This window comes from Protopterus annectens, chromosome 1.part1 (genome assembly GCF_019279795.1).
Source record: "Protopterus annectens isolate FY-2018-M chromosome 1.part1, PAN1.0, whole genome shotgun sequence".
Taxonomy (NCBI): Eukaryota; Metazoa; Chordata; order Ceratodontiformes; family Protopteridae; genus Protopterus; species Protopterus annectens.
Genome location: NC_056726.1, coordinates 1,605,485,901 through 1,605,508,987, shown reverse-complemented (window position 1 = coordinate 1,605,508,987; position 23,087 = coordinate 1,605,485,901). Strand labels below are relative to the sequence as shown.

General features: G+C 40.1%; 1 protein-coding gene across 2 annotated transcripts in view; it reads right to left on the bottom strand.

The window, feature by feature from the left end:
- Positions 1-1,127: 1,127 nt before the first annotated feature.
- Positions 1,128-23,087, bottom strand: part of MTF1 (metal regulatory transcription factor 1) — a gene marked incomplete at its 5' end in the record, with an annotated part of 172,966 nt that continues 151,006 nt past the window's right edge. For both annotated transcript variants that reach the window (XM_044083572.1, XM_044083581.1), the window contains 2 exon segments: positions 1,128-3,244; positions 15,221-15,284. In XM_044083572.1, coding sequence (XP_043939507.1) covers positions 3,096-3,244; positions 15,221-15,284 — 213 coding nt within the window. In that variant the 3' untranslated portion in view covers positions 1,128-3,095.

Sequence of the window (23,087 nt, the reverse complement as noted above, 5' to 3'; positions counted from 1 at the left end):
CGACCATCCATGCCTTTTTAATCCAGTCTTACAACAGGACTAAACATTAAACGCACACAATAATGCCAGTAATGGCATAACTTTGTACTGCAATTCTATTTCACTAACACTACCAGAGTGAAAACAGCCCCCCAAAATCATATTATTGCACAATTCAGATACACACTCAGCAAACAATGTATGACTACATTAAGCTTTGAAATGACCATTGTTTAGTGATCAACTATCCTTTACCACTAAGGAAATTCACTGGCATAACTACACTCAGCTGGACAGACAGTATACTGCAAACCTTTATACTTCCTATTTATAAAACACGAGTACAGATGCACCTTGCAAAAACGTGATGAGAAGCATAATTAACACATGCCACACCTGCAGAAGGAACCAGCATGATACGCTGTTATTGCAGATGTAATTGTAATTTGGGAATATGTACATTAACACAGCCATGTAACTCCATTCTGACTAACACGAGCGGCAGTCACCTGGTACCACTGGCATTCCCATGTGCAGCCATTCTCCAAGCATATGCATGCATGGAACATTAATTACTTCTAATGCAAAATCAAAACTGCTACAATTCAGAACATAATTCCTAATAAACATGGGACAAAATACAGGACATCTGGAAAAGACCAACACTGATGACATATTGGCAACACTCCATCTTTTTGCTCTTCCGTTCAGGTAGAAAAGATAAAATGTCACCAGAAGTCTATCTTTACAGGCAACACACAGCACAGTACTACAACATGCCTGCTAGTATGATCAAAACTGGTAACTCAAAGGTTATGTACATCATAGTGAGAACAACAGACAAATTTGGAACTAGCTTTCATATTGTTAGTGACATCATTGGAGCTCTATGATGAAAACTATTAAATCAAAGGGAAAATAAACCATACTGTTAGCAGAAAGCCAACTTGTTTGCATGTGGAAAGTAACAGTATACTATTCATAAAAGCAACAGGCCTGAGAGTTTTTCTAAAAATACAGACACAATAATAAAATGAATACATATCAGAAAATAGGCAGAACACATGGCATGAAGTCTTCTGAGCACAACTCATGACAACCTGATACTGTATGCTAGGATATTAAAAAAGGCAAAATTGTGTGGGTACTTGTTTTCATTCTGGTAAGACGACTTTCATTTATTTTGATCATGGTGAAAAACAGATGCGATTTTCAAACATTGTGGCTTTCAGAGTTTTTAAACAGTTTGAACTTCCCACCCTTTCAAAAGGAAAAAAATGTTTTATGTGTTGGGTAATTTTACCCTTGTACATTAGTGCAAATATTGTTCATTTAACATCTTAAGTAAATACATAAAATAAAAATTTGTAATTTTCTTTAAAATTAATTTACATTCTTTTCTTTCTACATTGAGGGTTCCCCCTTCTCTTGCTGGTCCCAGAGTCATAAAGTGCCAAGGCTTCTTATTGTCACTTAAAACCTGAAAATGCTGGCTTCTGAAGAACATCTAGCAATGTGTGACAATTAAAAATATGTCAGTTATAGTCTACAGTAAATGATTTCACTTTCAGGGATGTGGAATCAACATACAAAACTGGGTATGGTGAGAAGACATGACATATGTCTTATGCAAGTCAGTTACTGCTTCAGGGTGACAACAGCTTTAAAATCAGTGCCACTACAATACACACATGGATAGATAGGTAGGTAACTGAAAAGTTCAATTATTAGAACTGCCAGTCTACGTTTGTCAAAGGCCAAAGAAAGGCTCATCAAAAAGAGGCATCTGTATATCAATATGAACGGCACCGCTCAATAGTTCTAACATCCCTATTTCATCACCTACATCATATCAAAGCTGTTAAATAAACCCAGTAAGATGTACGTAGTATAGTTATCTTTTTTTCTTTTCTTTTGACCAGGGTCTTCTTTACTTAACTCCACTGCATTCCTATTACCATCAAGGTAAACCAAAAAAAAGTATGAGCGAACACCTCAGTGAATCTCAAAGTTAATTTAGTCACTGCTTCACTTAAATCCAGATTTCAGTGACTACCCCAGTTAATTTAGCGGTCATTACATGATAATACGGACAGTATTTTCCATGTTTTAATAACATGTGCATGATTCATCTGCACAGAAATACTGTGCGAGGACAAGAGAACGTGGACCAACTGTAGTGCAGAGCAAAGACAGATCCCTCTAGGGGGGACACTACATATATATGCATTTGTATATGCATGCATGCGCACACATACACACAAACTTGTAGACACACACAAACGCACTCTCCCAAACACAAAGGGGTAAGAAACATTCAAGGCAGACTCACCAGCCATACACAGCCTATCTGTTATCAGTTTTTCAAACCAGCAGAGCAACTTACAACTCTACTGCCATGCTGATGTTTCAGCAACTTAATTTCTAACTACCATCTTTTGCATCACCCAGTTTAAATAGAAGGTATACGCTGTGCTGTTTTCAGTACACTTCATCTGAAAACGCACTGAAGCTAAGTGATAAATATAAAATCAGCAACCCTGCAGATCAGGAAAAGGGCTAGACTTCACTTCTCATACACATGTGAATGTAGTAAAATTGAGTGGGTGCAACTAACCACCATAAGCAGGGATTCCTTCCTTTATGAAACTCTGCAAATACTACTTAATGTAGAAAAACTATTGGAATATAGTTAGTTATTTCCTCATTGGTAAGTAAAAAATGTTTAAGTTACAAAAAAATCATCTGATTTGTCAGGTTAGGGTCTTCTGAAAAGCATCCTAATTAATTTAGGAAAGTGAAAACGTCAGCTTCAAAAAGTTAATACATTTTCCAATATTCACCACATAAAACTGAGTGGGAAAAATATTGGCTACTTAAATGTAACAGATGGACTTCAACTGTTGTTAATCTTCACATCTCTCAGGATCAAAACATTCTCCTATGGTATTAAAGTATGAGGGGCTCATTGGCATTTTAACGTACTGGAAGCAAGACACATCCACATTGTGTTAGCTGTCCAAAGATCTTGCAGCATTCATTACTGCACTGGTTCCTTTCAGGAAGAGGTGTATGCCCACAACTGCAGTGAAACATCCAACAGTGAAAAGGCATCATCACGAACTGTTACCAGCAAAAGATGTCCTTTCTTTTTCAACACTTTCTTTTGCACTGGAGTCACGGCAAGCACAATGGCACTGGCAAGACTCTTCCTGTTTTATTATAATGACTGGAACACTTAGGCCAATTTGTTGCACTGAATTTCCTGAAAAATATTAAAAAAAGAGAGAATTACTACAACTCACCTGCAGAAATATTCCATATGTGTCATTTATCAAACAACCAAGTCTTTCAAAGAGGTCCTTGCTAGCCGACAGACTAGAACAGTTAACACTACACGTGATAATACCACTCTTTTGGATGTTGCAGAGGTAATTGAAAATACCTCTTTCAAATACCCAGAGTAAATTTACTTCCCTCAGACTGCACCCTTGGAGCTGGACTCTAAATAATTTAACTGTCTGTAGACGGTACTAATCAGAGTAATTCAACAACTATCACCTCATCTAATGACCGACACTGCCATTCTAAAAGACAGATAGGGAAGGGGCTGCTCTGGAAACTAAATTACACACCGATAATACTACAGATGTTCAGACCGTACTACTACCGAGTAATGATTCCCTCAGATAACAGTACATCTGTAAAAGCAGTTATGCTACTAAAAACTGTAAGTAGTGTCCTAGCCTTTATCTAAATGCACAACTGTCAGCCTTACAGATAATCTCAAGCTGCTGGAAAACAAACGGATATGTGCAATGCATTCTGGGAAACAGGGCAAAAAAAAAAACAAGATTACGTAAAGGCTCCATGACAGCCATTTTGTGGCAAAACACTTTGAAATATAACAATAACCATTCAAGAGTGCTTTTGATGCAACATACAAAGATAAAATTAAAAAAAAAAAGCAACTTTTATTTATTTATTTATTTTTTAAGTTGCAAAGTGGACTCTTCATTTAAGACCTACTCTATCAAGCAGGTTATAAGGTTGAGAAATGTTTCAACCAGAAGACTATCTTGGGCCAGATTCAATAACACCTAGACAAAGTGTACACAATCTGTATTCAAGAACATCCCTATCACATTTTTTGCATTTTCTAGTCAGTCAAAAGGATTACACCAAGTGTTCAAGTAGGCTATACTTTGTGGTAACCATTATGAATCCCCCGCAGTATTAAAAGTACAAGACAATCAGTAGGAAAAGTAAAATTAGGAGGAAGAAGGTGCAAGTTATGTTTGTGTTGTCTGTTCATTCAGAAAGTATAGTTGTGTACACTTACCATAAATGTAGATGTTCGAGTGTATTCACTGTTGCAGTCATTACATTTGGGGTAATTTGCTGGCAGGTTGCCCTCAGTCGGCCTGAATAACAAAGTCTTGGGCCCTGCGTCAGTTGCTGTCTCCTCTTCCATGACGTCAGGTCATCAGGGGTATAAAATATGCAGCCAACATCATTTTATTTAGTTTTTCTTGCCCCACATGTCAGGTGCCCCCCAAATGGGAGCAAATATATATAAACAAAAATATATGTAAATGCACTTTTAGCAACATAAACTTTACCTTCATCTAACAGCAAATACACCACAAAGGCTTTAGTATATAGTGAAGAAAAGAAAAGGTATAGAAAAGGGGGATGGCGGGTGGGTAACCTGGACTGCAACAGTGAATACACTCGAACATCTACATTTATGGTAACTGTACACAACTGTACTATGTTCTTCGTGATTCACTGTCGCAGTCATTACATTTGGGTAGAATCCCAAAGCTATGGATGAGAGGATGGAATTAAACAGCATTAGGAGGGGCTGTAAGGCCCTGCAGAACTGCAGTGGCAAAGCCTGCCCTGGATTGGGAGAAGAGAGGCAAATGTTAATGCTTTGTGAAGGTATGAACAGAGCTCCAAGTAGCAGCCTCTAGAATGTCTTTGGTTGGAACCCCTCTGAGAACAGCTGCTGAGGTAGAGGCAGCCTTGGTGTAATGATACCTGATCTCCTTGGGCATAGGTTTACCATGGTGCAAGTAGAAGAAACGAATGCAGTGGCTTATCCACTTAGAAATAGTCTGCTTTGATATAGCCTTCCCCTCTGACCCTGCAGCAAATGCTACCAGTAGTTGCACAGACATTCTTAGAGATTCAGTCCTGTTTAAGTAGAATCTTAGTTGTCTGTGTACGTACAATGAATGCAGAATCTGCTCCCCCTTGTTCTGCGGATTTGGGTAAAAAGTTGGCAGATGAATTGTCTGGTTAAGAGCCACATTGGATACCACTTTAGGCATAAAAGGATTGGCCCTGAGGGATACCCTGTCCAGGTAAAAGATAATAAAAGGCTCCACAGCTATGAGAGCCTGTAGTTCTGAAACCCTTCTTGCTTAAGTGACTGCCAAGAGAAAAGCTGTTTTCAAAGATAGAAATTTTATATCCGCAGTAGCTGCTGGTTCAAAAGGAGGCAGGGTGAGTTTTTCCAGCACAAAATTGAGGTCCCATGCTGGAGTTGGTAATCTTCTGGGAGGCCTTATATTTTTGGCCCCTCTAAGATACTGTTTAAGCAGAGGACGAGAAAAGAAGGGAGGCTCTGTGTTGTAATGAGCCGAGATGGCAGAGACATGTATTTTTATTGAAGAAAAAGATAGGCCCTTGTCAAGCATCTCAGTCAAATATTGTAAAATCTGAGGAATATTGGGCTTTGCTGTGTCTGTTCTTTGTGCTTGGTTCCAAGCACAGAATCTCTTCCATGTATCAGCATAAGATTTTCTAGTACTAGGCCTTCTGGCTTCCAAAATGACATCCATCACAGATTTACTGAGAGGTGTTGTTTGAATAATTAAATGATCAGCCATGCTGCAAGGTTCAGAGTTTGGAGCAGAGTGTGCAGAATTTGATTGTTCTGCTGAGACAGTAGATGAGGTATTTGAGGCAAGTACCAAGGGTGAAGTTGAGACATATTCCTTAGAAGTGGGTACCAGTGTTGGCGAGGCCAGTCCGGAGCAACTAGGATCATTCTTGGTTTTTCCTGTTTGACTTTTAGTAAGACCTTGGAGAGAAGAGGCAGAGGGGGAAAGGCATAGGCCTTTCCATGCTTTTTTGTGATGAATTCTTGTGCAGAATTTGTCCAACTGATGATTTTGGGGAGAGGCAAATAGATCTATGTCTGGGCTCCCCCATTTCTGTGTTAACATGCTGAAGATTTGTGGGTCCAGTTTCCATTCGTGCAGTTACATAAGATTTCTGCTTAGGTCGTCTTCTAGAGTATTTTGTTTTCCTGGCAGGAACTGAGCTTGAAGATGTATTTGGCAAGTCAAAGCTGTGCTCCACAATGCCATGGCTAGTCTGCAAAGGGGGTAGGAATGTGCACCCCCCCTGCTTGTTTATGTACCACATAACAGTGGTATTTTCCGTCTTTATCAGTAGTTGTCCTGGATGAAGTAAGTCCTTGAAGGCTGTCAGAGCATTCTGAACAGCCAGCATCTCTTTCTGGTTAATATGCAGATGCACTTGGTTTGGGATCCATTTGCCCTGAATGCATCTCCCCACCAGGTGCCCCCCCCCCAAGCATAGTCTGATGCGTCTATATTTAGGGTTTGGGTGGCAGGGGGTAGAGTGAATGACGGTCCCTTGTTTTGGTGACATGTCTCTGCCCACCAAAGAAACTCCTGTTGTAGGCAGGGAATGAGAGGAATCATTGTTTCCAGACTGTGACAATGTTGGCTCCATAAACTTTTTAGGTACCATTGAAGTTTCCTCATATGCAGTCTTGCATATGGAATTAGTAGAATGCAGGATGCCATGAACCCCAAAGCCTGCAGAATTTGTCTTGCAGATAACTGGGTTTTTGTTGCCATTTGTTTGAAATATATTGTCAGTTGCCTTTGTTCGTCTGGCATAAGGTAAGCCATCTGGGCAGTTGTATTCAAGCTTGCACCCAGGAATGTAATTATTTGAGAGGGTACCAGTTAGGATTTCTTTTCGTTTATTGTGTACCCTAGGCATGTTAGAAGCCTTTTTACAAATGCCAGATGTTAAAGAAGAGTGTCCTTGTCCTCTGTTTGAATGAGACAGTCATCCAGATAAAAATAAATTTGTATGCTTCTTTGTCTGCAGAATGCAATTACTGGTGCCAGGTACTTTGTAAAGACCTTGGGTGCAGTAGATAAGCCAAAGGGCAGTGCAGAGAATTGGTAATGCAAAAAGCCTGCCTTGAAGTGGAGGTATCTTCTGCATGATTCCCTTATTGGGATATGCAGGTATGCCTCTTAAATCTAGAGTCACTAACCAAGCGTTCCTGCCCAGCATAAGCAGTAGCTGTTGTAAAGTCAGCAATTTGAATTTTGGAATGTCCAGGTATGTGTTCAAAATTGATAAGTCCAGTATTGGACGCCAAGAATTGTCTTTTCTGGGTACCAGGAAAAGTCTTGAATAAAAATCTTGTCCTTTTTCCTTTTCTGGTACTGGCTGAATAGCCCCCATATCCATGAGGGACATAATTTGTTTCTGAGCCTCTGCCCACTGATTTTGTGGCAGATCTGGCCATCCGTTTGGAATTGGCAAAGAATGGAAATGAAATCTGTACCCCTGGGATACTATGTTCAATACCCACTTGTCCTGGGTAATTAACTGCCAATTTTGAGCATGAAGTGCTAGTTTTCCCCCCCAAGAGGGCTGCCAAAAGATAAGTGCTTGGTGATGGTAGAGGAAAGTCATTGAGACTGCTTACTACAGGGCTGCACTTTGTTACCTCTAGATTTGGAGGTGGAGGCACCCCATTGCTTTGACCAGTAAGAACCCTGTGATTGGTATCTGGAGCCTTTTGAGCACCTGGATTTGCCTTGAGTCGCTCTGCTGGGACACAAGAAAGGACCAATTTTTAGTAGGCCAGTGCCTACTAAAGCTGCGTGGCTGCACTTGTAAGAAATCTTTTACAGTTTTCATAGATTTAGCTTCATCTTCCATTTTCTTTAAAACCTCTTCTGCCTTATTACCAGAGTATCATGCTGCAAGGGAGCATCCAACAATTTAGCTTTAACATGATCAGGCAGATTTTGCTCCTTGAGCCAGGCATGCCTTCTAATCAGAGATCCAGTAACTGCGGCCCTGCAAGAGGCCTCCAAGGAATCAAAACCACATTGCAAAGTATGCTTTCCAACTTGTTCTGCTGAATGCAATAATTCCTGTAACTCTTTATTTTCCACAAAATCAGAAATCAACATAATTTTCTGTTTCAGTAAGCCCATAACATGCTGTTGATATTTAAGCATATGAAACTGGCAGTTTAAGGCTCTGATTGCCAAGGCAGCAGACATATAAACCTTCTTTCCCCATCTATCCAGCGCCCTGGAATCTCTATCAGAGGGGGTAGGATTTTTGGCTGTAGAGGCCTTTACACCCTTGGCACCCTGAGAAATGGTCTCTGGGTCAGCAGCAGGATATCTATCTGGCTTACTAGGAGCCGGAGGTAGGGAATCAGGAGCCATGCTTGATTCTGAAAACACATAATCAACAATATCTAATACAGGGGGTATAGCCAAAGGCCTATGCTGAGGAAGAAGAAGGAAATCCCTAAGCCCCTCTTTTGATTCAGAGAAGTCCTGACATTCCCAGTGAAAATGTTCCCTTAATGTAATCAAAGTCTCTCCAAAAGAGTAATCCTAAGGAGGAGATACAGATGGGAAGGATTCCTCTGCATCAGAATCCTCATAGGGTGGAACAGAAAATTCCTGATCAGAAGAGGAATCAGAAGAAATGGAAACCTGATCTGAAGATTCATAATCAGTGCCTTGCCTAGGCCTCTTACCGGGGGGCTTGGGAACCCCTGATCAAGGTAATTAAGTCCTCAGCCATTTTGATCAACTGTTTTTTAGGTATAGGGGCCTGTGCACGTGGTTCATGCGTCATTTTTTTAGACATAGAAGATGTTTTTGACCTTGTTTTTGAGGCTGGCATCAGTTTAATATAAAAATGTTGAGGCCTGAAAAAACACCCTCAGAAGCCAGTGCCTGCTCAGTGGCTCTGGACCCATCCAAGGGAGAGACATCCACAGGTTCAATACTCTTGAGAATCTTGCGGCATACCGGACTCTGAATGGGTCTCGGTAGAGGCCTGCAACTCAAAAGTAGCAGGTATCAGGGGCTGCAAAAGCGCCTCACTGAGTACCAGCGAACCGGGGACTGGCTTAGGAGAAGCTTCGTTGTCAGTTTTGGACCTCAACGATCTGTCTCTGTCTTTTTCTTTGCGTTTTTTGTGAACTCCGGTAGTCGGATTGCTAACTGACGACATTTCAGGATAATTAAATCTTGATCCAAAATATTTAGAAGCAAAACTATACCGACACTTAATAGTGCGTTTGTTAAATCTAGCACAAAACCGACAGCAAGGCACGCTATGATCTGGGCCTAGGCAAGGAATACAGTACAAATGAAAATCCTTATGATGTATTTGCTTCCCACAAGTAATGCAATTTTTAACTTTTACTGACATTGGTAAGGAGCAAGAAAAAGTTTCCCCAATGGGAATTTCAGGAGTCGGCCGACCGGTACTTGCAAACTGCTTCTGCTTCGGGCACAGCACGGCAAGAAAGACTGAATAAAATGGCGTTGGCTGCATGTTTTATACCCCCGACGACCTGACATCATGGAAGAGGAGACAGCAACCGACGCAGGACCCAAGACTTTGTTATTGAGGGCAACCTGCCAGCAGTTTACCCCAAATGTAATCACTGCAACAGTGAAAGACGAAGAACATCTGTGTACACGCAGTGTAGGCTTTAATGAATCCCAGGGCTTGTCTTTTGAATCTTTCTTGCATTATCTGAATAGATAACAGTAGCACTTCATGAAGTGTTGGCAATGCATAACATTTCCTTAGCCAGGTATTCAACACTATTCTACACAAAGAAATTGTTCACAAATTTAAAGTACTAAATGTCAAGCCATGCAAAAATCAATGAGTAACGCACTGGCAACAAATCAGACAGGGACTTCTTGAAGAGGTCTTAAATGATTTCAAATGGAAGAAAGTTATCATCACTTACTTTAATATGACTGTTTTCCATACTGGGTTTTCAGTGCCAGTCTTATTTAGTTTTATCCGCTGTGGCACAGAGGTGCATGACTGAACCATGCACGCACACAAACACACACATTTTTATATATATATATATATATATATATATATATATAAATGTATGTATCTGTGATTATTTCTTTACATTGCTGACAAAATATATTGTGAAACTTCACCACCAATCTTTCATCGAAACAAAAACAAAAAATGAAATAAGGCAACTGCAAATGAAGCAAATACTTTAGATTTTAAATCACCTTAAAGAACCACAAGCTTTACTTCTGCACTGTGGACTTTGTCCAGCACAGCACCCAACATGATGGCTCTGTCCACACACCCCTGGAAATTAAATACACTAATTCCATGGTCACACAACCACAGAGAATGAGGATAAGCCTTGAAAATCATATAATTTTGATTGTTAATATAATCTGACCACTATAACCACCGACAAAATTTACCAAAAATCATGCCACATGATAAATGTATAATAAATCAAAATCAACTACAGCCATACATGTATATACGTACAGGTTTAGGGTACCACACAGTGAGGTCTCTAGCTTCTCTGGGTCTTTCTTGCAGGTATTATTGAATGATTTTGTCTATGTGACCTTTTTACCCTTTGGTTGGATATTATTTGGGATCCTTCGCAGGCACCGAATGTTTATGGACATCAAGCTTGATTTTAAGCCCTGTGTTTCTACAGTACAGCCAAACAATCCACTTATGCTGTACTGATGAGGTAAAAAAAAAAAAGGCCAAAACATGCATGTGTAGAGATAATGAGGTGGGATTTATTGGCCTTAATATACCCACAAGGACTTAAAAAGAAAAATGTCATGGACATTTAGAAGCCACGAAACTGAAACAATGATGTGTCCTAAACGTGTCATTTGCACATATACCATGAGCCTCCACTACAGAAGGTTTAAGGTATCACATACTGAAGACTTGAGCTTGGCTGAGTGTTTCTTGCAGCTTTTACTGAATGGTATGTCTGTATGACCTTTTTACCATTTGGTTTGGAGATGTATCTATATATATATATATATATATATATATATATATATATATATATATATATATCTGTATATAATGTGTGTGTTCCAAATGTACGATGCATACACACACATATACAATACACTATTTATAGATATATATATATACACACATACATATGCACACACACACACACACACACACTTATATATATATATATATATATATATGTATGTATGTGTGTGTGTGTGTGTTGCAGAACCCGCATGCCAAGTAGGATTGAAAACAAGAAAAGCATTAACCAGTTATGCACAGTGGACTGCATTCTTAAAACATAGCTCACAATGGATTTTCTGTGCCTGTGAAGAATTATAGCTACTGCTATTCAGGGTCCGCATCTGATGAAGTAATTTAAAAGAAAACGTACTTGTGGAGTTGTCAAAAAACGTTAATGTGTTGTGTTTCGCTGGAATAAAAATGTGGTAATACGCTCTGTGGCTGAATTCCCTTCTTTGGGTACCTTGGATGAATGAAGTTCACAAAGGTATGAGCCTATGCCATGGTATCCAATACTCGATACCTCTGCCCATGAGGGACATGGGCAGCACCCCAGGAGCAAATTTAAGATTACGGCATCTACTGATCTAGGCTGCACTTGAAGAGGGTCAGGGAAGGACTTTGCTTTACGTGAATGGGAAGCTTGTTCCAGAGAAGAGGTAGTTGGAGAGATATGTACATCTCTCAGAGACTTGATTTACTTATGTCAGAAGCTAGCTTATGATCCTTGGAATGAGTGACCTTCATGCAGTTTGGATTTCCGAATGTGTAACATTTTCTATCAGGGCCAGATCAGAGACAGCCTTGTAGGCCAGACACAGAGTGTCCCTTAATAGTCTACAGGAGGCAGAATACAGCGATAGGGCTTTCAATCTTTCTGCGTAGGACTTGTTTTTTTATAGCCTGCATATTCCTGGTGAGAAAGCTCTGGGGCCGCTCCAGCTGTTGCAGATGTCTGGTGAGGTACATACAAAATGGTACACTGTATTCAATTACTGGTCTGATGAGGGCAGAGTATAATGGAATTATAACATCCTTTGATCTGGATGCCATGCCCTTACTTATGAGTTGTGCCACACAGAAGTACTTTCTCACCACTAAGGACATGTGGTGGTCAAAGTTCAGATTACTAGCAACCCAAGTACCCATATCGCGTACTACTGGGTCTACTCTTGGGGGGGTGCTGTCTATATTGTAATCAGCTGGGGCATTTGCTTTCCCAAAAAGAATAATTATGCATTTTTTTTGCATTTAGTTTCACTCCATGGCTCTGGCACCAATCATTTGTCTGTGCTAGTCCTTTCTGCAGTGCATCAGTACAATTCAAGGATTCAATGACTGCCCCCAATTTGCAGTCATCCATGAATTTGGTCAGCCAAAGGCCATCTATCTTTGCCTTGGCTTCTGAGAAACAATGAACAGCAGAGGGCCTAGTACAGAACCCTGTGGTACGCTGTTAGTGACTGACTTCTTGGTAGAGGTGAATTCACAAACTTTGACAATATGTGTCCTGCCAGTGAGCCATTTGGCTACCTGCTTGGTGATGTAGGGGGTTACACCCAGATCAGAGAGTTTTTCAACAATGTTTGAATAGGGAATTGTGAAAAATGCCTTGGCCAGGTCAAGGTAGGCGTTATGCACAGTGCCACTCTCATCCATGGCTTTGGTGACCTTCTCGTAGAAGTCAACCAGATTTAACAGCCATGATCTACCCTTAAATCCGAACTGGGTTGGGTCCAAAGTCTGGAGATTACCTATGTCCTGGCTGATAGGGTCAATAGTGATTCTTTCCATGGCCTTATAGATGAGGCTAATCAGGCTTATGGGTCTATAATTCCCTGGGTCAGTTAACACCCCCCCCCCCTTGTGCAGAGGTATGACTACTGCTGCCCTTCATTCTGTTGAAACACATCCTGTCTGGAGGCTGTGTTTAAATAGGGATCCAAGTTGGTCTGCTTGCTCATGTTTTAAATTATTTAAAAGGCAATCTTGGATGTTGCCATGGCCCACTGATGACATGTTTTTAGCCTTACAGAGCACAGAGGTGACTTGCTTTCTTGAGATAATAGGCTGAGGAATGGTGGCAGGTATACTTTGGGGGATGACCAGTGAGGATGGGGGGTGGGATCCAAATCTGTCAGATAGCAGGTTGGTTATTTCCTCCAGTTGAGTATGGGTAGTTCCATCCACAACCAGCTCTGCGTTTAGCTGGGTATTCCCCATAGTTAAAAAATGGTTTGTGATTTTCCTTGGCTAGGAAGGCTATTTTTGCTTCATAATCTGCTTTTGAGGATTTAACCAGATCTCTTTTTGTTTGGACTAGTGAAGGATTTTTTCTTCTGTTGAAGTGTGTTCCCAGTTATTTTTGGGCACTAGTTTCTTTCTCTTGATGTATAGCCTGTTTACACTAGGGGTCCACCAGGGTGGCTTGTTTTTCTGGCAAGACCCGAATGAAGATGGCTACAGAACCTCCTTTGGTTCTTTCTTGCTCAGTGGTCAGAACATATGGAAGGCGCTGTAGCCTTGCACAGCCAGGATGCTTTCCAAGGCTTTGAATCATGTTTCACCGATGGCAGCATTTTCCAAGGTGAGGAGTGCTTCTAGGGACTGCAGCTTCTTGTTTAGACGTCTAGTACTGAGTAGAAGAACTTTGAGCTTATCAAGAGAAGATTTTGTTATGTTGGGAGGTTGGTTACTTTGACACGGCTTAAAAACATCACAGGGGTGGATACAGCCTTTGCCAGTATCCAAAAGCCTACAGAAGACAGATGCAGACCATCTCTGCCAAAACAGCATGGCCTGTTGATCATGTTCTCCCAGGCTGACAGATACTGGATCCCCTTGGACTGATACCAAAGGTTGAGCAAAGTTAAACGAAATTGTTAAAGTCAATCATTTTTTGTTTGTATTGTGGCATCCTCCCTGGTAAAGGTAAAATACTGCTCAAGGCTAGGCTCATACTTGCCTGTGACACAATCTGAGAGCTCAGTCATGTCTCTTCATATAATCCTGTAGTACATCTCAGGTCATTTACACCCACATGGACTATGAGAGAGTCATACTGGTACTTTTAGCTGAGTGACGAGTGCTTGAGTGAATCGATGGATCCTAGCATCTGACAAGCAACGTACCATTACCTTCTCTTTATCCAGCCTGGTGAGGGTCACATCTGCAAGTCTCGCTATGGAGTCTCCTATGACCAGCATGTTAGGTTTTGTGGTGTTTTGCCTTATGGGTTTATTTTTTGAGACGCTAGTATTTATTGAGACACTGGTGTTTGTATTATTATGTGCAGTGGTGGTTGTTTGCTTTGATCTGTGTACATGTGATTTCTGAAGGCAGCATTTGGGAGGCCTCTGAGTTTTTGGTAAGTTACTAGTGAGTACATTTGCATATGTGGGTTTGTGAGTCAAATCCCTATTTAGTGTGGGAAGTGATGTGCGTGTGTGTTGACAACCTGTCTGGCATATGATTTGTCTGAATAAGAGATTCTTGCCTTCATTTTCACAGTATAAGTACACCTCTCACATACAGTATTTGCTTGTTTCTGTATATATGAGACAATTGTTACATTGCCACAGGATGACCAAGTCCATCAGGCTGGCTACAAAGACAGTAGTTAACTGCCTATCCAAGATATCAGGCTCTTAATGAGGAGAAAGGAATGGGTTAATTAAACTGGATGGTGCTGGTAGCATAGAGACTATGAGTGGGAACTATACGGTGTGTAGTCTAAGGATAACCCACAGAGCCATGCTGCACAGTGCGCAATGTAGTTGCACCTAGAGCAGCAGGGACAGCGTATGGTTTCATGATAGTATATGCACTTTGGACAAAGGGCAACAAAAGCTCTAATACATTAGAGTACAACAGAGTCAAAGATGAAAGAAAGCCAACCGAAACAACACTTGAAAAGTACATAAAACCACAACTGTGTTTTTAATGAAACAGTGAGTGGCAGTGCTGTCAACGGCTACTTTCTGTAATTTAAAATACTACAGGAGGAAGGGACTATAAACAGCTGGCCAATAAATATAAATAAACAAGAGTCAATTGTACTTACCTGCACTGTCAGTCACAGGTATTGCTGTTGTGAAAAACACACTTTCTACTTTAGAATTTTGTTGCTGTAAGAAAAAGAAACACAACTTAGTAAAAGCCACAGATTTGTAGAAAATTAAATAACTTGTACTGAACTCTTCTTGCAGGCTGACCTATACAGAATCTCCAAAAATCCTGGCTTCAAGACTGGCTGGAGGTATCTGTTATGTCACAGCTAAATTAGTGTAATGTCTGAACTATACATTACAGCTGTACCATAAATGCTTACCTGAATAAAAACAAGTTTCTGCTTTTTAATATCAAGAGTGAAAAATCAATGTTATGCAAAAGAAAAAGATCCACCGTCAAAACACCAAAATTACTTCTCTCCTGTGAAAACAGAGTGCCAAAGCATTAGTTTTTACCACTCATGGTTAACAGTAAGCTGTCACCAATGAGCTACAAAAACTACCTATCGTTTCAAAGTACAGTAGGAATAACTACACAGCCTGCACATCTGCAACTGTTGTGCAGAAGTTTTAAGATGCTCGCTTTACTTTATAATCCAGCTTCCTTGTACAGACATCTTGACACAGATATGAGAAACTGTACATGCACATATAGCTCAGGAAATGCACATGTGAGGAAAAGTACAGTTTTAAATAAATGCATAAATTTAAGAGGAGAAAGCACAAACAAGATACTGGGAGTACTTTTTCAGCATAAAACAACTGTACTGTATAGGACCGCGTCATGGTAAAGACGACAATGGAGATTACTTGTGGGAAGGAGCAATACAGTCACTTCATCTACAACTATATGAAAAATATACCAACCTATTAGAGAACCTATTGGAGAAGCTCCTGACTTATGCTGTATAGTGACAAAGCACCGAACAAAGCACACATTACTGCGATCCATTTGAACCATGTGTCTTAATTATACAGTCTTCATTTTAAGAGCTGGCAGTCAGTGCAGATGATTAAGGTTACGAGGGGTTAATGAACTGTTTCTTGTAGTCAAGGGTTTGAGTCACTCAGTCTCCATCTGTCTACAGTTATCACTGCACAAGTCACTTCAGCAGACAGTGTGCTAGAGAAATTAGGAAATGTGCTAGGCTCCTCAATGATCTCCTGGATAGCATGCCTAGGAACTACCCATCCAACTAAACCGCTAGAATCAAATAATTAAGAACACAAAAAAAATGGAACTTGTTAATCCTGGAAACAACTGCCCAGGACGACTGTACGATACTTACCTCAAATTATGCCTAAAGTACATCTCAGTATGCCCAACAGGTTGCCTGCACTAATTCTGTGTGTCTCTATACCCACGTTCTATAACACTGTTTTCCTTTCAGATTTTTTAAAATAAAAAGTCTTTCAACATTGCATATTAGACTCACAATACCAAAAACAATGAATGAAAAATACAACCTTTCTGTAATAACACCAGAAACGGACTATTACAAGAAGACACATAACAAAACACACCCAGGTACCTCATGGAAAAATGTGGCCATACTAACCAAGCCAAAGATCTTCACTGAATTAAAAATGTTCTGCAAACTGAAGACATATTGTAGATGTTATGTGCATACCTATTCTTTCCAATGCTCATACAAGGACTTACAGACTTTCTTCCTTGTCTTTTCAAACCCCCTGCATTTTCCTTGCAGGACTTTAAATCTTTATTTGTACTTGGGTAATCTTGGGTTTCTGCTGACTCACTCCCATTAACAGTGTTGTGTGCTCTGAAGTGAGTTACTTCCCTCCCTCATTTGGCTCTCCTTAGCATTTCATTGGCTCACACTTTGTCATTCTTTATTTGCCTGCCCACTGACAGCAGATCAGAAGTTTTTTTTACCCTACTTGCATAGCTTGGAGCCATCTTTAAATCTAAAACATTCCCTGCTGGATTTAAGTACTGTGGTGTCCTAGATGAGTGTACGTCTCTAAATGTAAGTACATTGGCTTCTATTGCACAGAGTACAAGTTAAAAATACTAGTGACTGATGCATACTGATTTTGGATGCTGCCATTGGGAAATTTAGGCTCTCTTGTTTGTAAACACACAGACACCTTTCTAGTCCTCTCTTTTTCCCCCTCCATATCTACACACCACAGACAGCTTTCTAACCCCTGTTCTATTCCAACCTACCACTGGAATTAGCCTAGCTGATTGTTTTTCGCTAACTGCTTCAGTATTTGTTCCTACCCGCTCCGTTCACCCTGTGGGCTCACTCCGCTCCTCTCCCTACCCCCAATTCCCACCCACCCCCAGGGGTCCTACCTTTATACTTACTAACCACACCTCTTCCTCTCTAACCACACCTCTTTTCTTCCCATTACTCCCTAACCACACCTCTTCCTCTTCCCATTACTCTCTAACCACACCTATTCCTCTTACCATTACTCTCATTACATACCTCTTGCTCTTACCATTACTCTTCAAACACATGCTTCCTCCTACCTTTACTTTCTAAACACTCTCCAGTTACTCCACTGCACTAATATTAACCTCTCACCACTCTCCTTTTATCACACCACACCCTACTCCCTTCTTTCATCTCCACCCAGTGAATTTATTTTTCTACCTACAATCTGTATTTATTCATACAATGTATAAACAAACCATCCAATCTTATGTCCCACTCTTATTCACACTCTCACTACTACCTCCTTTAATCCTCACCCATCTTTTAACCTCCTTTGAAAACCCACTAGGCCCATACCTAAACTACCACAAGAAAGAAACCAACTCTCCAAACTCCCCTCTCCTTTTTATTCATGCTAATATAACATCCTCATCTAACTACATACTTCCTAAATACCATAGAACACTACACATAAAATACAACAATCAGAACCCCAGGAAAGGCCTACCTCTATACAGCAGATTCCCCAACCCAAACTATCTAAGTGTACTACTCTTTTTAAAGGATGGTGACATTCACCCTAACCAAGGCCCACCAACAACTCCTATCTCTCTCCTCAACCACAAAGATTCACCTACTCATGCCCTGTCTAAACCATTGAACTCTCTTTTAATTGCTCATCTTAATATACGTAGCATAATCAATAAAGTAACTCAACTCAAAACTCTAACTGAAATCTCTCCTATGATATTCTCTGCTTAACAGAAACTTGGTTAAAACCTGTAACCAAAGACAATGAAATCATGACACCTGGTTATAATATCCTGAGACTAGACAGAGTATCCAAGAAAGGTGGTGGGGTTGCTATCCTATATAAATCTTGCTTACAATTAACCACTCACAACTGTAAACCACCTATAGACTCCAATGCAGAAATTCTTATCGCCAAACTTCATCTTAACAATTCCAAATCCATCTACATTATCTGTATATATCTATCACCTGGTAACAACACTGCCACAATGGAAAACATACTTTGCTGGCTTTCCCAATACCTGCCCCAAGAAACCATAATCCTAGGCGACACAAACGACTGGAGCTGCTACTGCAGCAGCCTCCCCACAAACCATATTAACATATATGGGTATTCCCAAACCATTACCTCCCCCACCAGAATAAATAAATCTAACAAGAAATCAAGCTTATTAGACTGGATTCTCAAACCATCATCCTCACATTTATGATTCAGGAACCCTCCCTGATGATTTAAGTGACCACTTTCTTACCTATATCATCAGACATAAAATCAACTCTCCCATTCCAATATCTGTCAAAAACATCAGATCTAAAAAGTACTTTAACCCTGAACTATTCCAAATGGAACTAAGAGCTTGCAACTGGTCTCCCTTACAAAACCTCCCTTTAGATGAAGCCGTTAGTTACTTTAACTCCAACTTCCTTGCCATTCTCAACCACCATGCTCCAACCAGATTAATTAGAATTAAAACCAAATCTGCTCCATGGCTTTCAAAAGAAACCAAACATAAAATAAATCTTAGAAACAAACTTTGGCAAAATGGAGGAAGACTAAAAATCCTATAGACCAACTAACATTTAGACAGCTAAGAAATGAAACCAAGAAAGCTATAATATCTGATAAAAGAAACTACTACCTACAATCCCAACAAGCTAATCAAAACAACCCACAAAAATTTTGGGCTAGCATTAACCAACTAGTCCATCCAGGTCAATCCACTACTCCAAATCCTCAAAATACTGACCACAAAAATCTACTGAATACTGCTAATGCTTTCAATACCTTTTTTACTAATGCTACACAAACACTAGCTAGTCAACTATCACCTAATAACTTCACTGTACCTTCCTATAAATCAACCGTACCCCCCTACTTTTCATATTCAACCTGTCCCAACAACAAATATTCTAACCCTTCTACAGAAACTAAAACCATGCTCACCCTCAGCAGACCAACTTACCTGCTGAATTCCTACAACAATCAGCCAAAGCTATTGCTTATCCCATTTCTATTCTGATCAATAGAACTATTACCGAAAGTTATATCTCCATAAAGGTGGACACTCCACTGAACTATCCAACTACCGCCCCATTGCCCTTCTCTCTCCTTTGGCAAAGATCATGGAGAAATGCATTCACAGACAATTACTTGACCATCTAACCCAAAATAATTTACTTTCCAACTGTCAACATGGATTCAGACCTTCACATAGCACTAGTACTGCCCTTCTTTCCTTCACAGATTGTATCAACAAAAACCGCAATCTTAACAAGCTTTCTTCAGCACTATTTATTGACCTATCTAAAGCTTTTGACATGGTAAATCACCAAATTCTCATCAAAATACTGAAATCCCTGTCACTAGATACATTTTCTATAAAGTGGTTCCAGTCCTACCTTGATAAAAGACAACAGGTCGTACTGTGGCACAAGTCTCTCTCCACTCACCTGCCTGTCAAACTTGGTGTCCCTCTACTTTTTTCCATATTTATTAATGACCTTCACCTTGCCATCCCCTAAGCCACATGCATACAATATGCAGATGACTCTACACTGATATGCTCAGCCACCTCCTCTTCTGAACTTCAATCTCTTACCCAACAAGTATTTAACACAGTTGAGCAATGGTTCACACACAGATGCCTTCTCCTAAACCCCAAAAAGACTAAACTCCTCCTCTTCTCTCCCACCAATAAGTCCTCTCCTCTTGATTTCTCAGTTATCTCTACCAATAAAACTATTATATCTCCTGATCCAACCACCAAACTATTGGGTATCACCATTGACAACAATCTGAACTTTGATATCCATATTAACAATACTATAAAAACTATCAACAAAAAACTTGGCTCTCTATAGGGTAAAATCCTTCCTCTTACCTTCAGCTAAAACCACTATAGCACACACTCATCTAATCTCTTCACTTCTTTATGCCTCACCCATTTTTACTAATCTATCTAAAAATAATCTTAGCAAATTGGAAATGTCGTACAATAACATTGCCAGATTTGCTACAGGCAACCCATTTAGAACCCACCATTGCATTAATTTAAAGCAGCTGGGATAGCTTGAACTACAAAATCTGATTAAATTCCATCAACTATCTATAACCCACTACACTTTTTACAAACCTTCCAAAACTCCTATTCTATCCACACTCATCACTCCCTATAAAAACATGAAATCCTTAAGGTCTTCTCAGAGACTTCTAGTATGTACCACTAAACCAAACAACAAGGCTGGTGACTCCCTCTTTTCTAATATTGTTGGAAAAGCCTGGAGTCTCCTCCCCAGTGAACTCTCCTCACTTCCCTCAGTATCATGCTTCAAAAACAAATTGAAAGTGTTCCTCAGAACACAGTGGTTATGCTCCTGTACTAAGCCTGACTAGTTATGTATCTCTTAATACTTTGCTCTTCCTACCCCTTCTACTCATTAACTGTAATTCCTTCCTTATTAACCATAATACTATCTCCCTCTAGAACATCTTGATTGTACTAGCATGCTATGTTATGCCTGTATTCTGCACTGCTGAATTTACTGTGATAACCTGTAATATGTATTGTAAATATGATTTTTTTTGTTTAATGTTTCCTTATTTGTTATCTTGTTAATTTCATTGTTCTATCTTGGAGCTTACCTCCCCGGGCCTCTACTGAAAATGGACATGTATCCAGTTAGACTAGCCCGGTCAACAAATGTAAAATAAATAAATACTTCAACAGTGCCAAGAGGCAACACAGCCATTTCTTTTTTTTTTTTTAAAACATCTTTGTTAAATTTTCACATATGACAGAGGCAATCTTACATTTACATAAATGAAAGAAAACAAAATGATACCACTTTAGTGGCAGTTTGCATCACAGACACCACTGAAACAACTGTATTTGTAAACATGCATCACTTATAAACCATCCAGTCATTGTCAGTTAAGCATTCTATACCTCATTCAAATCCTGCACCTTACACCTCATTCCTGCTCTTTATATATTGTTTCCACAATTCCCATTTTTTATGTAGTTTGCTCCTCCCCTTTTCTAAAGATCCCAATTCCAGTTGTTTTATCTCTTGTTACTATATTCATGACTTCTAGTAAAGTTGGTCTAGACTTTGATTTCCATTTTCTAGTAATTGTTTTTTTGGCAGCCACCATAATTAAACTCAGCAAAGCTTTACTATGTCTAGGCAATTCCGATTTTGTAGCATAACTCAAAAAAAATCTACCGAGTCAGTCCTATCTACTCACCCAGCATCTCTGACAGAGCTGTCTGCAGGGAATCCCTAACGTCGGCCAGCTCATTACACTCCCAAAAAACATGATCTGATGTTGTAAATCTTTGTTCATTCTTTACAAATAGAACCTTGGTTCCGTCCTCGGAACTGATACGGCCATTTCCAAGCTCGCTCCAGCCAAAAACTCTCAGCCAAGACCTACACACAATGCCCCTTCTCCTAGTTACTCCAGATCTCATTTGCCGCGTTCATAGTCAGACGTGTTAGCCCTCTCTCTCAAAGGTAAGTAGAAAATTGCTATTTTTAAGACAGTTTCTCTTCAAAATTGTTTACTTTTTAGTCAAGTTAGCCTTTTCTCACTGTCACCTATAACCTAGTTCTATTCCCTACACTTTTCCTTGGTAATTTAAATTTTACCATTTTTTTGGTACTGTCCCTCTCTTCTGCCTTTAACAGGCCCTTCCTTACCACTTGTGGTATTTTTTAAATACCATCTCTGGTATTCTCTCCCTTATTTTGTTTTTTTCTATAGGATAGCCTTCTTGCCTTATTATGTCAGACAAAGCTAAGTTGGGATTTAAACAGTGTGACAAGTGTGGATGTAAGATGCCTAACTCGGATACACATGCTCGTTGTGTCTACTGTTTGGGCGTGGATCATATTAAAGCTGACTGTGACATTTGTGCTAGTTTTAGTAATTGTACACTAGCAGAACGTAAAAATAAACTTATCTTAAAAGGTTTACTCAAGACACCTTTTTCAGAGGCTTTATCTGGGTCAGAGGTCTCACCCCCTCCAAAGACCGCAAAACAGAATCGCTCTGTTCTTGCATCTCAGTCAGTTACAGAACAGAGTCGGCTCCGTGCTTCGCCAGTGCAGACCTCTTCGGCACCAGGCTCTGTCTCTTCTCCCTTGGTGCCGTCCATGATATTCACCCCTACTTCGGTTCCGACCTCAGCGCCACTGACTTCGGTGCCGTCCTTGGATCCGACATCAGCTCCGATGTACCTGCTTCGGCACTATCCCCAGCCACGGTGCCGACAGTTTCTTCGGCTCCATCAGCTCCAAAACTCGAATACTTGCCAAGGACAAGATACTCTCCAACTTGTGACCCTTTTTTGGGGCAGAGGTTTAGCCCCTTTCTAGAAAGACCTGATTCTCCTTCAGCAGCCTCCTTTAGATCCACTAGGAGTTATTCTGAATTAGATCTAGTGAGGGTTGTGGACCAAGTTCTGGCAGCTAG